The sequence below is a fragment of the Magnolia sinica genome, chromosome 11 (genome assembly GCF_029962835.1).
Source record: "Magnolia sinica isolate HGM2019 chromosome 11, MsV1, whole genome shotgun sequence".
Lineage (NCBI taxonomy): Eukaryota > Viridiplantae > Streptophyta > Magnoliopsida > Magnoliales > Magnoliaceae > Magnolia > Magnolia sinica.
The window spans coordinates 14,187,618-14,203,000 of NC_080583.1; the positions used below are offsets into that span (position 1 = coordinate 14,187,618).

The 15,383-nt window shown below is 38.8% G+C and overlaps 1 protein-coding gene across 2 annotated transcripts in view; it reads right to left on the reverse strand.

Annotated features, from left to right (window-relative positions):
• Window positions 1–14,141: 14,141 nt before the first annotated feature.
• LOC131218856 (kinesin-like protein KIN-7N) overlaps window positions 14,142–15,383 on the reverse strand; it is a 52,904-nt gene continuing 51,662 nt past the window's right edge. For both annotated transcript variants that reach the window (XM_058213715.1, XM_058213716.1), the window contains exon 19: window positions 14,142–14,905. In XM_058213715.1, the coding sequence (XP_058069698.1) occupies window positions 14,165–14,905 (741 nt within the window). In that variant the 3' untranslated portion in view covers window positions 14,142–14,164. The remainder of the gene's footprint in view (window positions 14,906–15,383) is intronic.

Sequence of the window (15,383 nt, forward strand, 5' to 3'; positions counted from 1 at the left end):
CATTCAACTCTTCCTTCTCTAACCTCAAGGCTTCTTTCAGTTTTATTATTAGTTTAACCTCCTTGAGTACTACTCTCTCCTTCTCTATCACTTCTTCTCTCTTTTAGCGTGCGTTTGAAAAGCTTCAACTCTTCCTTATCTCTCTCCAACTGAAGCCTTTGCGCTTCCATCTCCTCCCTATCCTCCCTCGACTCCCCAGTCAATTACAATCCCACTCCCTCTCCCTCTCCCTCATCAGTACTCTCTTCCTCTCCCCCTTCTTCTCCCTCTCCCTGTCCCGATCTCTCTTCCATATCTTCATCATGTTCATCTTTAGTGCCCTACAAAATGAAGTAATGTATGTATCAATTATATAACATGTCAAATTAAATATAAAATATCAACAAAAAAGAAGACGTTTCTGACATCTTACGTCAAATTTATCACGAACCAAACGAATGGCCTTCGTCTTCAACTCATCGGTGGTGGGCTCTACGATAAGAACGATCTCAGTCTACAAGAGAACATCTTCATTTTCATACTATAGAAACACACACACACACATACACACGTATATATAGTTGAATGAGTGACCACTTAACTTCATAGAAATTGACTTATATCTTTACTCTCTAGAATTTGATGAGTCTTCTTATACCTCCAACCCTTTCATCCCCGATATTGTATACATCATGAAATTTCGAAGGAAACGTATGAAATTATACATTATCGGAGAGCCGGTACTCTCTCAAGGGCCTATATCTGTTACAATGAAATGATAAGATGATCTTAAATAAATATAGTTTGTTCTAAACTATAAATTAAAGTAGACAAGGAGAGAATCCTTACTTGTAGGGGAAATATGCAACCGGTGACATTGTAATGACGCCCCCGGGATTCGATCAAGGCACTCTTGATCCCTTCCGTCATCATTTGGAAAGCCAAACTACCCCAAGGTTAGATACTAAAGTCTTCCAACGAGTCGACAAGGTCGATAAAGTTTGTACAGCATATAATATTCGTGTCGGTACCCCTAACAAACCACTCTACATATAATATTAGGGCTACCTTCACGACATCTTCGTACTTATTGTTATCAACTATCTGATTGAACACCTCTTGTACATGTTTCTTTAGGATAGGATATTCATTGAAGTATTTTTCTCTTATTGACTTCTTCGAACGATGGATATTGGGTATAAAGAGATCACCAGTCTTCAGCCTTGTTATTAGGGTAAAGTCCACCTCGGAAAAATTTACATGGTTCCCCTGTATCTTGAATACAAGATTGTCTATAAATCTCTCAATAAGTGAGTGAAAAATGGTTCCTATAAACCTTAATGATAGAATGTGTAATAAAAATGAGAATGAGGTATGCCTAAATATATTTAATCTAATGTTATTCTTCTCCAACCCACTCTTTATACTAGCAAACCACCATGTCAAAGAACATCTGCATGAGATGGTGGGGGCTGACTCGCCAAATACCTTATGCAAGGGTTTGTTATCTGCAAAGATGAATTGAAAATTATATTAATGATAACATTCAATATTTAATGAAACATAAGGTGAAAGTTGACTTTTTGTGGTGAAAATTCATAAAGTATGGTATCAGTCTGTCGAGTCGGCGGTCAATTTTTGGTGAATTCCAAATGAAAGTACAAGACTTATTAGTGAATTTTCACAAGTTTTGGGCTTGTTTCACTCACTTTAGGCCTGTTTCACTCATTTATCAGTAAATTTCATGTAGTTGTCGGTGAATTTATACCAAGGTTGTCAGTCAAAAAAATGTCAATATCAAGCAGTCATCGACCATTTTGACGAATTCCATGTCAAATGGTCAACTCATAGGTAACATTCAACAAGTCCACAGCCAATTTTACTAAGTTATGGGTCAATTTTCACAGTTATATGTTGCATTTTGGCCGAGAACGTCGTGAAATTGACCGTAGGTGGATTTGTCTAAGGATTGTAAATGACCGTTAAGTGAAGGAAATTGACCGTGAAATGCATGGAATTGACCGTGAAGTGAAGGAAATTGTCTGTGAAATGAGTGGAATTGAACTTGACGTGAAGGGGATTGTTCATGAAATGCATGGAATTGACCGTGAAGGGGAATGGCCGGCAATGACCGTGAAATGATTGGAAATGACCGTGAAGTGAAGGGAATTGACCGTGAAATGCATGAAATTGATTGTGAAGTGAAGCGAATTGACCGTGAAATGCATGGAATTGACCATGAAGTGAAGGGGAATGGCCGGAAATGACCGTGAAGTGAAGGGAATTGACCATGAAATGCATGGAAATGACCGTGAAGTGAAGCAAATTGACCGTGAAGTGAAGGGGAATGGTCGGAAATGACCACAAAAAGATTGGAAACGACCGTGAAGTGAAGGAATTGACCATGAAATGATGGGGAATGGCTGGAATAAGTTAGTTCACAGTCAATTTAACTCAGTTCATGATGATTTTAGCTCAGTTCACGGTCATTTTAGCTAAATTCATGATTATATTAGCTCAGTTCACAGTCATTTTAGCTCAGTTCATGGTCATTTTAGCTCAGTTCACAGTCCTCATCAATAACTCAGTGGGTCCTCGATCTGTTAACTCAGTCGGTGCTCAGTCTCTTTCATGGTCTTCGCTTAGTTTCACATCTCATTTCATTCTTTGTTTAAAAAACCCTCAATGTGGGCCATTTGAGTCCTGATTTTGCTCATTTATCAGGACATGCCATACTATTCAGTATTTTTAAAAAATGAAAATGGATTGAGGACCGTGCACATATATAATATAATATACAGTGGGGTCCACAAAAAGAAAGCTCAATATTTTTTTTAAATGAAAATGGATTGTGGACCGTGCGCATATATAGTATAATATACAATGGGGTCCACAAAAAGAAAGCAGGGATTTGAATATACCTGCCATTCGAAGCTTCTTACATGGGGGGACCATTTTTCATCCTATCTTGAGCTCAAAAAACTTGAAAAGAACGTGTGTGGGGTGTGTATTATCGACCAGATAAAGGGGAAAGAAGAAAGCGGTAAAAGGAGGGTTTTACTGCTAGGGTGGACAGTCACAGAGGGGGAGAAGTAATCAGAAAATGATAATCTGCAACTAAGATGAAGGGTTAGGGAGAGGAAAGAAGTAAAACCAGGTTTTTTGGGTGGAGACGCAGCTGGCAGCGTGAATAAGGTGGATCGGCTATAGGAGGGGCATTTTCGACCTTTGGGAAGGCGTCCATATGTATGGGGCTTATTCTGGTGAGGTATGAAGAAGTGGGCTTAAATAGGTAAATGGCTCATAAATGGATCATACAGTGGTAATTTTCTCTTAAACAAGAGGGAGAAGTGAGATGCTCATACGAGTCTCTCTCCTTAAGAGAAGATGTATGTACTCCTTGGGAGCTTAGCATTGTGTATACACCACACCTTTATGGCCCACACCCAACCATAATCCGATTTATCCAAATCGTTAGTCCAACTTGTCATGTGTAGCCCACATATCTAATAATTTTTAGATTTATATAACTGTCAAAATAAAATTGAAAGAAATTGCAAAGGAAGTAATATCATTTAGTCCAACTCATTTAAACAATTCCATCGGTGGCCCACATATCTAACAATTTTTAAATTTATATAGCTAGCAAAATAAAATCGAAATAAAGTGCAAAGGAAGTAATATCATGACTTGAAATTCAAGACATGCAATACATGTAGTGTTTTCTATGAGTCATAACTTAATAACATAGTCACTTGTTAATATATACTTTTAGAAAAGTCCAGGGCAGTGCACCTATGCACGACATGTTTTTTATGATTCCGGGGCAAAGCACTAGTGATAGGTTAAAAACAATCCATGGAGACCAATGTTCATTTTGGTACGTCCAGTGTCCAGTGTAGAGCACTCATGTGTATACTGTTAGGACTTCTTAAGCAGATCACCATGTTCATTTTTTGTCCCAAGGTAGAGCACCTATGCTTACATTTTAAGAACCCAAGGCAAAGCACTTGTGAATATACTTTTAGAGAACCCAAGGTAATGCACCCACGTGATTTTGGCGCGAAACAGACTCGAACTCAGCATGACTCGGTATGAGTAGATGTGATTCGGTTGTAACTTGACATGACTCAACACAAATTCAGCGTACAATCATTTAGGCTGAACTCCTAGCTCTCACTGCAGGCTTCTCAGTCTGCTAGACCTAAACTCAACCCAAACTCAGCCTCGACTTGGTGAGTCGATTAATTGGACTAGAAAAGAATACAAATCTAGATTTATGAAAGGGAAATTGCATGAGACAACTTACTTTTTATAGTGTTACTGACTAGACTTGACTCGGCACAAACCTTAGCCCTTGCTCGACATGGCTTAGTGAGTCGACTCGGTTAGCTTCTTTTTTCTTCTCTGTCCTTATTACCTTCTCTTTCTTTTTTTCTTTAATTTCTTTTCTCTTCTTCTTTCCCTATACTATGTCTAATAATAATTATTGGACTCAATCCTTCAGTTTGCTTGGTGAGTCAAGTTTAGAACTCATTCTCTCATTTTCTCTCACTCTCTTTTTCACCATTTTACTCTCTCAGTTGTTGTATGATTTCTCTCATCAAAGAAGGTTTAAATAAGCCTTTAAACGGTTTTAAAATCAGACCAGGACTTTCGAACGGTTTAGACCTTGGTCAAGATCCGATGTTAATATATTGATCCTGTGGGCCTCACAATGCACGATTTAGATATGGGGTTCGTGGTTATACAAAGATCGACAGTTAGCATTCCTTAGTGGAGAAGATTACCACTGTTAATGGCAGTTTCCTATCCAACATGTTTTTCTTTGTCTTGATTCTCATGGATGGTCCAGATGGATCTCAAAAATCTTATAGTCACCAAAGATTGAAGGTCTGGATTGATTTTGCCAATGGGTTTGTAAGGAAACAATTTCAGCAATCGCGGCTTATCATTGTGAAAAACAGAGAAGAAATGAATGCTTTGGTGCATGTTTTGTTAATACACTGACTGATGCACCTTATTTGTCAATCATGTCACATATAGTTGGTTAAGCCCTTAGAAGCTGAAGACTGAGGAGGACACAAGTGAATGTGGAGCATCAAGGAGCAAAGAATAGGTAAATGTGGTGCCTTTGTAACCCTAACCCTTAATCCAAAAAAACCTAAACATGTAGATGATCTTAAAACTAATTGGTAAACCTTTTATTGATCATCCTTTAAGTCATGAGAGCCTAAATTAACTATCCTTAGATTAGCTTTAGAGGTTCTGTGTTGTTGAAAAAATTGCATAAATTCAACAACCTTTGGTCTCACTGAACCCATATTTGGTTTGACCGGAAATGGCTAAAACAGGACAGTGGGCTATGACAAAATTTCGGGTAATTTGGCTCCAGCTGAAGAATCTATTGGCTAGCTTCGGTGTGACTGAATACTACATTCGATACGACCAAAAGTGCCCAAGTCTGTCCAGTGGCTTTCCTGTCTAATTTGGTGCGACTTAACCTAAATTCAGTGCGACCGAACCTAATTCGGTACGATCAAAAGTGCCCAAGTATGTCTAGCGGCTTTCCTGTCTAATTCAGTGCGCTTAAACCTAAATTCAATGTGACCGAACCTAAATTCAATGAGATTGAAGAGTAGCCATTTTTACCCTTTTTTTAACCGTTAGAAGTTGATTTCTTTCTTTATGAGAATCAGTTTTTTGACATTTTAGGGGGTTTTTAGTGTTAAAATTTTTTTTAAAAATAGTTGAATCCTCAATCATATCTCACATCCTAAGCCCCATATTCAATGAGATTTGATTCATCTTCATGAGCTTTACCCCTCTAATGAGGATTCTAACCTCAATGTTGAAAATGAACTCAATCACCACCATTCGCTAGAGTTTAGACCAAACCTCTATTGGTATATCATTGTCTAAATCTTCTAGAAAACTCTTCCAGGTGAATCCCCTAGTCTCTAAAACTTTCCATTAATTGTAGGAGATTCATCCTACCTCCCATCATCTTGGTCACTACATCGGAGCATCGCATGCAAGGTATTTGATCTTAGAGCTGAAGCCTTATTAAAGCATCAATATTATTATCATTGGAGCAATTGAGGATCGGATTCAAACATGAGCGAGATTTGAATAAGTAACTCAAGAACGGTGCATCAATGAGGGCTAATTTGACAAGTATCGTTGAGTGAGTTCATACTCTCTTTCCTTGTATAAGATTGAAGGTAAGAGTTTGTGACCCAAAAACCTATTCGAGGAATCCTCTTATGGGAATAAATGCATGTCCTTTGATTAGGACCGATGTTGTTATTTAGCTTATAAAAAACCAACTAAAGTCTCATACGGGAGCCTCCGGTGGGAGTATATGTCAGTAGATTTTTTCATAAGACCAAGGTTTGTGGTGAGCCTATAGAAAACCACATAAAATCTCTTGCGAGCTAATCCTTATATAGGATTGTAAAGGTTAGAGGTAAACCTGATTTAAAACCTCCGATAGTGAAATATGGTACATTCATGAGTTGTGTGTGTCCGTCAGGAGTGAAGTTGGGAAACTAAATCACTATACATGCTTGTGTTTAGGATTATATTTAAGTACTTGTTTAATTATACTTATGTAATGAATATTTAATTATATATGTATGATTAGATAAATGCTAGGAGTTGATAAGTAGCACATAATACACACATATGTACACTATCATGTTTATATACTAGTTGCTCCATTAGCATATCATTTGTAGTGTATGTAACTGGACCCTCTAATGGCTTGAAAGCCTTAGAGTTAATTGCATTGCTTAATTTAAATTGCATATTAGTTAAGTAGGCAATTGTATTTAAAAGACAAAAATTTTATTTGGTCTTAATCATCTCTATAGGACATAGCCATTATTCCTTAGCTTCGCTAAGCTTTCGTGTATAGTCATGGTATTTAATTCCATGTAATTTCAGTTTCTTTATGTATAACGATTGAAATTTGAGAATATCTTGGATGTAGCTTGAACAATTTGGGTTTGAATACGTTTTAAGGTTTCTTATAGCAATTGTGATTCGAAGATTCATGTTTCACAGCGGCTAACATTTTAACCTCTCTTGTGATCCTTAATGATGAACGGTTTGTACTAAATAGTTTGGACAGTTCAGATCAACGACAGTTCCTTAGGTTGGACGGTTTTCATGGATGGTTCCATGAAGCCGTCAATATTAATTTCTTCCATAACTCAGATTTTTTGGAGATTGTCGAGCTTCATGGCATCGGATGAGGAAAGTCAGAGAAGGTGATGCGAACCCAGTAGTGTACGCTGTCTCTTGTGTGCTCACACACGAGATCTGTAGGACGGTTCTTAGATTGTCAGATTATTACATATTTGGATGGGTAAGTGGGGCATCTAGTGAATGTTTTAGATTGGAGAATAGTCCACTTGATTTCATGATCAACAGTTGAATGTTTATAGCTAACTAAATATTATATTATTGAATTTGGGAACAACAATTGAACGATTTATGCACCATACTACATATATCCAAGTGGTAATCGTGAGGAATGGTCTAAAACGGTGAATGAATGGTTCCATATAACTATTTTTCATTTTAGGCTAATAGAGGTTGGACTTGAAATTAATAGTCGGGTCACCTTAAAATCCATAGATCGGGAGTCCATGGGGTACTTCTAGGGTGTTCTAATGCAGATGTAAGGTTGCCTTCCTGGTTGATAGTTAGATTGTGATTTATTGATCGAGAGTGCACAGTATAGGATATAGATGCGAATATTAAGATCTTTTAGGTTTTAGAAACCGTAGGTTGCATTAGGATTCTTCCCGGCGGATCTAGGGACTCCCGGAATAGGTTCAGACATTTCAGATACGAAATGTAGTCCGATAGATTCGTCAGGGATTGTTGAGGATGTAACAATGGTCTTTTTTTGATTTTCGAGCCGATTATCTAACATATATTATATAAATTATGATGGAATGTAGATCTTTAAAAATTATTTCTTAAGATTAAAGATGTATGGTTCAATTAGGTTGATCAATCGTTGGTCAAATTTTCATCATGAACGAATGTGCACAAATAGATTTTCCGATGAATGGTGAATGGTAGGAATGTATACACCATGAAAATCTTTAAATAATCAATGGTGTGTGTGTAGCCACTAGAATTGGAATTTTAACAGTCGGATGTGATTGGGTCCTTGCTCTTGCTCTGGTGGTAGACTCTCAGGAGTTTCAACACCGGGTCAAGGGTTCGGGTACCCATAGGTGGTGAAATTCCACTACGTGTGAGTGTGTGTGCATGCGTGCGTTAAAAACAAAAAAACAGTAGGATGTGATCATGCAAGGGTAAGGCATTTAATGGTTTAAATTCACGAATGGATAAGTGTATGTATGGTTTAGATGGTCTTAGGGCAAATTCACTATGACGGGGTAGTCCAATGACCACATGGATGGTTAGATCACTAGATCTAGATCTAAAGATACTTAGGTATCTCAACGATTGATTCAATGAATGACCACATATATAAGCGGATGTGAATGTTGATAAATGAATGGCTTAGAATTAGTGATAGAATTAGAGTTGTATATGCCGATTAAGGTTAAGAATTGTGAGATTGGTCCACCATCTCACTTGGATTCTTTTGAATTATTTAGGTTAAGTTATCACATGTTTTAGACGACTGATCTAAGTCATGGGTTCAGCGGTCATTAATGATGTAACTATAGGGTGAAGATCACATGACATTCAAAGGCAGGTTGAATTCTAACTTTATGGGTTCGTTGTGGGTTGGTGTAACTTGAGATTGTACTATTTAGATGGTGTTAATTAAATGTAAAAATAAGTGATCTATTTAGAAATTTTTTTAATGAAATCATAAGGTCCTAATTGAGTGATTTTCACTCATGAGTCGAGGGTCATGATCGGACAAGTTTAGGGCATCTCCAACGATTAGATTAAAACTAGTTTATGAATAAACGCATGGTCTTTTAATATAAATGACAAGAGGGTAAGTATATACGTACACACACATAAAGAACCCATACAATTAATAATTACATAAACAAATGGTTCACATTAAGAGATTGATCAAGCATATCAAGAATCACCACTTGCACAAATTAATAAATGCATGTATGCATGAATACGTGGATGGATGCATAAATGCTTAGATAAATTTGAATACACACACACATTATACACATATATGCATGCACACCAAAATCCTGAATCATCAATCCGGTGTAAATAAATACACCTTTTTTTTTTCTTACACACACACCCCCACACACTCACGCTGGTGGAATTTCACCACCTATGGGTACTCAAACCCTTGACCGGGAGTTGAAACTCCCGAGAGTCTACCACCCGAGCAAGATTAAGGACCCAAAAAATAAATATACCTACTCTAATATGCTTGAGTTTAGCTATGGGTTAGGTCTTCTTGAGAATGGGTTAGGGTTGGATTACCCTATCCCCAGTTTAACAATGGCATAACGTAGGTTCACCATTTATTTATTTTTAAAATTTTTAACGGCCAGCTATTAGGTCCAATGGATCATTCTCAACAGTGCAAGAGTGTTCATGCATATCATTTTTATTTTTATTTTTGGGCCCACATTCAACATCACTCCAAAGCTTGCTTCCATTTTAGATTAGTCTACGTACTTAATTTAACAGATTATGAGAACTGCCTTTTAATTTTCAATACAAAACGTGATTAAACGGTCACCAAAGACAATGCTATCGTACCAACACCCTTCATCCACTGCGATTTCTTCTTGCATTATTCCAATGCAAAACATGTCTATAGAGCCCATGTCGGCCTAGCTATGGCCATTAACAACCGTCTGATACAATGAGGGACCCTTCGATTGCTTATGGCCCAAAAATCACCGTCATTGGATGATCAAAGGTGTCAGATTAATGTAAATAAAATGTACGGTGAGAGTAAAATCTATCTTACCGTCCATTTTGTACACACTTAATGAACTAAATCCATCATCTGATTCGGTTGATTTTTGGTTGATGTGAAATCCATCGTCGACTTATCCAATCCAATGGTCGACCATGATCGTTGATGGGCCTTACTGGGACCCACAGAGGGTCATGATAGAAATATCAGATTAGTTAGAAAATATTTAAGGTTACTTTAAAACCTCAAAGAAGCATTGAATCTTGAATAGTAGCAAAAAAAAACATTGCATGTGTTTGAGAGAAGAAATCTCCCTACCAAAATACAAGCTATGCTGAGTGAGAGATGGTGTAGGGCCCACCCTGCAGACATATGGGAATCCAGGCCATTCATCATGTGGGCCCCATCGTGAGGATGCCTCTAATCTAAAATTCGGAAGAGGGAAAGTCGGAAAACACGTGCCTAGTTCCTCCTAAGTTTCATTCACTAACGTATGGTAAACTATCTATAATTGCATGAGATGTACGCCGTCAATCAGGTAAATCACACCTTATTTGACCTTGATTCGAAAAATCAGCTTTTCAACTCTGCCGCTTACTACCCGACAATCCATACAATGGGGCACCAAATGGACGGTTCAAGATAAAAATGGCTATCCTAGTTCTTTAAGGACCCCGATTGGATGATTCTAGCCATCCAATCAATCGCCGAGGAATGGACGATCAAGATTGTTATGTAAAAATAGATCCAATAAAAATTTGAGTTCTTGGGTTCGTTTTGGTCCCTCCCTTTAAAAGCATCGCTTTTATGGGACGATCCTAACCATCCAATCCATTTTTTGGAAAACGGATGGACATGAAAAATCAAAAACAAAAACACAATTTATAAACGAAACCGATCATCCAATTGGCATGATTCTTGCATCGTTTTCCATGGAATGCGGGTCTCACCTAATGGACGGCTTAGATCAACCGATTGGACTGTCCAAGTGTCCCAATGGTACTAGCGTACTATAAGTTACAGTACTCTGGTTGCACTGGATCACTTATCTTTTCCGTTTTTACCCTAAACGGTGTTCTAAAAATCACGTTTAAGAGTGGTGGGCCCCACACTAATCCACGGATTGGTTAGTCTTTTTTTTTTTCGTTTTGATTTTGTCTACACTCCTTTAACTTCACATTTTCCATCCTTTCTACGTTTCTGACGCCACGCTTTTGGGACCGTTCAAATGATAGAATTGGAAGCAACCTCTTGCGTACGGTCATTGAACCACCAAAAACCATTCTAAGGATACTCGCGTGTAGGATTTATAATCCTACACGCATGAATATTTGTGAACCTGGCGACCGTATTTGAGATCCAGACCATTCATCAGGAAGCCCCGGATAGCATGTTTTCCTGGGAAAAAAACAGACTTGTTCGCTCGTCAGTGGGCCACTCTTTTAAAACACTGAATCCAACGGTCCGTACGCAACGGATATCCAACCTAATGAGTCCTTAAACCCATTTTGAGGCAAGGGCACGTAGTAAGTCCCCCTACCAGATGAGTAGCTATTATGTCACATGCTTCACACGTGCTTCCAAGTAGGATTATGATCCTACTTTAGAGGTTTGATAATTCCACACGCGTGTGGGAGCCGAACACATTCTCACGTATCATAATTTGACACGTGTGAGATCAGAGCTTTCCACCAGGTGAGCTACAATCTTTCAATCTTATTGCAAAAAATAGACCATTTCACACTGAGGCGGGCCACATAATATCAAAACAAATGAATAGCTTGAATTTATTTTAAACTTTGTGGCCCACCTGAAGAGTAATGTTGTCTGAGATTTGAACAAGAATACCCAATCATCATTTCCAACTACATCAAAAGCTCAGATCACACACAGGCATTTCATATTCACATACATGACCGCGTGTAGATATATACAGCTCTACACGGGTGTAGAATTAGAAAACTTGGAACCTTTTCTTTTCTTATCAACTCTCACCTTGCGTCGCACGTTGTCATTCACATGACAAAGGAATATATGCCGTTATAAAGCAAGAAGTGCATGAACACATCATTTAAAAGCCCCCCAAAAGAGAGAGAGATTGATAGTGCATGAACACATCATTTAAAATCCCCCCAAGAGAGAGAGTGAGAGTGCATGAAAACATCATTTAAAAGCCCCCCAAAAGAGAGAGAGAGAGAGAGAGAGAGAGATTGAAAGATGGGCCACTACAACATACCCTTCTCATGGGAGGTTGCACCAGGCATTTGTAAGGTGAGTTACAAGGAGTGTACAGAAGGGGAAGTGGTACAGACCCTTGAGGTACCATTACCACCTCCACCATGCCCATTTCATCCCTCTTTCAGATGTCTAACAAAAAAGGGCCCCACAACTCAAGACCCCTTTTTGGCTGCATACATCAAGTGTTCCAAAAGTGTAAGAAAAGGTTGTGTGTTGTTTGGTACCAAGGATAGTAAGAAGAAAGAAAGGAGTATGTTTTTGTTCTCTTGCAAGTATTCATGTGGTGTGAAGGAGGATAGCTTGGTGACATGGGCTCATGTAGAGAGAGAAAGAGGGATAAGGGGGGATGGCTTGGGGAGATTAGCTCATGAAGAGAGAGAGGGGGGGAAAGATGCAACAAGGACAAAGAGCTGGAGGTATTGATCCATGAGTGGAGTTTGGCAAGCCAGGTTAAATGGTGGTGACTCCTTCACCATCCAGGTATCATTTGAGTCAATCGATCCAGATCGTCTAGATCGTGGGCCCCAGTGAGGATAGAGCACAACCCAAAAATGGCAGTCGAATTTCTTGCCATTTTCTTTTTTGATCATTAATTTTATGGGGCACCAATTTGACAGTTTAGATTGTTGGTTAGGCAAGATTTTTGGGGTATGCTCCATCCATAGTGAGTTCTCTAATATGGACGGTTTGGATGTGCGCATCTGTGCAGTCATTCACCATCCCTAGTACATGTTTATATGGTGGCAAAGTCATTTCTTGGAATGTCATGATGAATCGTATCCAACTTTGTTTTTTACTTGAATCGTCAAGAGATGTAATTTCTGTTGTTTGATAATGAGAGTAAAAGAGAGTTTCCTGCTTTTATTCTAATCTGCATTCATTTTTCACAGCACGTTTGGTTGTACCAAATATCATAAGTTTCATGACATTTTGCACCCTTAATCATGACATTTCATGATATTTGATGCAACCAAATGGACCCTTATCCAATTTTAAATACGGTTAAGATCACAACAGTTTGATCATCATTTGTTAGTGATCAGAAGTATGGCCCATGCCTACTCACAGTTATGCATATGCATAGATCCACCAAAGCTAGTGATGGAGCGATTCAAAGCGCACATGCCAACATGGCACACATGTGCAACATCTGTGCCATTCATCAGGTGGGCATTGTCAGAGACATGAACCGGCCAAAAACTCAGTTTTGCCAGGTCAGGTGGGCCAGAGATGCACATTGAATATTGAGCGTTTGCATTTTCTTTTCTAATTGTTCTTTTTTTCTTTCCCTATGTGTGGGGCATCTGTTGAGAGGATTGGCCTAGTGTTTGGGCCACAGCATGTCTACAATGGACCCCACTTGATACCTTCAGGTTAGATTACTCCATTTCAAAAACCCATCTCATCCATCAGCATAACCATGGGTCCATGACCATAGATTAAAATCATCAGATATGATATCAGTGTCCTATATGAATGGACCATAGCATTAATGGAGCACAGATAAAAATTCACTGATGAAACCATATTAGCCATCCATGACATAGTTAATAACACAACCAGCAGTCCAAAACTCAGCAGCCCAAATCAGATGATTAAGATTCACCCCCATCAGGGTTTCCAAGCTTATGTGCAACCAAGGTAGGGTCCACAACTCAGACAGTCCTGATTGTCATACATGGCCCACATACACAATGGCTGAGCTGGCATAATCTCATAACCTAAAGGCATTCATATCTCTCATATCTCATGCAGTAGAAGCCAGAAAATCACTCATGTTTACATCAATTCCATTGCATAGAAGCTAGAACATCACACTCAAGTTACCAAACCCACACGTCGTGCAAGAGGTTGAAGCCATAGCATCAGACCAAATCATCAAACTGAATTTCAAGTAACAAGAACAATAACATCTAAATAATTAACATGGAATCCATAAAAAGAGCATTCGTAGTTGTTTCCGAACAAGCCCATTCAGACAATTAAAATCCATTTCAATTATCCACAATGAACACTTGCATTTGCTTAAATAATCAATCATCTTCAACACCTATTTTTGGGTGTCGGAACCAAACCCATTGCTCTCATATTCTCAATCTTAACCTTACATTCTCCACTGAAAGACAAGAACGAGCTCTGCCGTTGAGCAAACGCCGATCTCAACCGTGTGATATCCTCATCGAGATTTTTCCTCTTCCGCAGTTCTGCATACAAGTGCTTACATATCTCCTCCTTTTGGGCAGTGACAAGTGCGACGCTTTGGGTAGACATCTGCAGAGCTTGCATCAGAGAAGCTCGCTCTTCTCTCAAAGCATTGCATTCTCTTTCCAAGCTTTGGCATCTTTCCTCAGAAGCCTTTAGCAGTTGAATGTTGTGGCTGCACTCTCTTTCCAAAGTTTCGTTACTTTCTTTAATCACATCTAATTCGGCTTGCATCAGCGAAGTTCGCTCATCTCTCAAAACGTTGCATTCTCTTTCCAAGCTTTGGCATCTTTCCTCAGAAGCCTTTAGAAGTTGAATGTTGTGGCTGCACTCTCTTTCCAAGGTTTTGTTACTTTCTTTAATCACATCTAATTCGGCTTGCATCAGAGAAGCTTGCTCTTCTCTCAAAGCGTTGCATTCTCTTTCCAAGCTTTGGCATCTTTCCTCAGAAGCCTTTAGCAGTTGAATGTTGTGGCTGCACTCTCTTTCCAAGGTTCCATAACTTTCTTTAATCACGTCTAATTCAGTGTTCAAATCCACTTTCCCATTCTGATCTGCATCTTCTTCACCCATAGCCAATCCCTTCATCACACGCAGCAATTGCAGCTTTAGAACAAACGAAAGTAATCTATTCTTTTTCTTTTAATCAAATGATCAGTTTCTAACAAAAAAATGTTGTAAGAAACTCTACAGCCATGATCCACCCAAAGAAACACTAGATATGACAGAGCCTTCTCTCCACCATACGTGTGGCAGGGGTGTATGAATCAGGAAGTCCATGGGCCCTAACATGGATGGTGCATGGTTTCCAAGCCCATAACAATCGGACAATCCTAGCCATCATGGTTCTGCACTTCTTCCCATTGAATTTTGAACCTTGACTGATTTTACTTTTACACAGTAGATTTTGTAAGGTATCTTATCAGATAAGCTGGTAGGGCCCACTAGATGGACGATCCCAATTCATACACTCCACTGCCAAATCTACGATAGAGAAGGGGGCTCTATCAGATTCCTGTTCTACCATCTCTGTCATTGCAATAAGCACTAACACACGTGA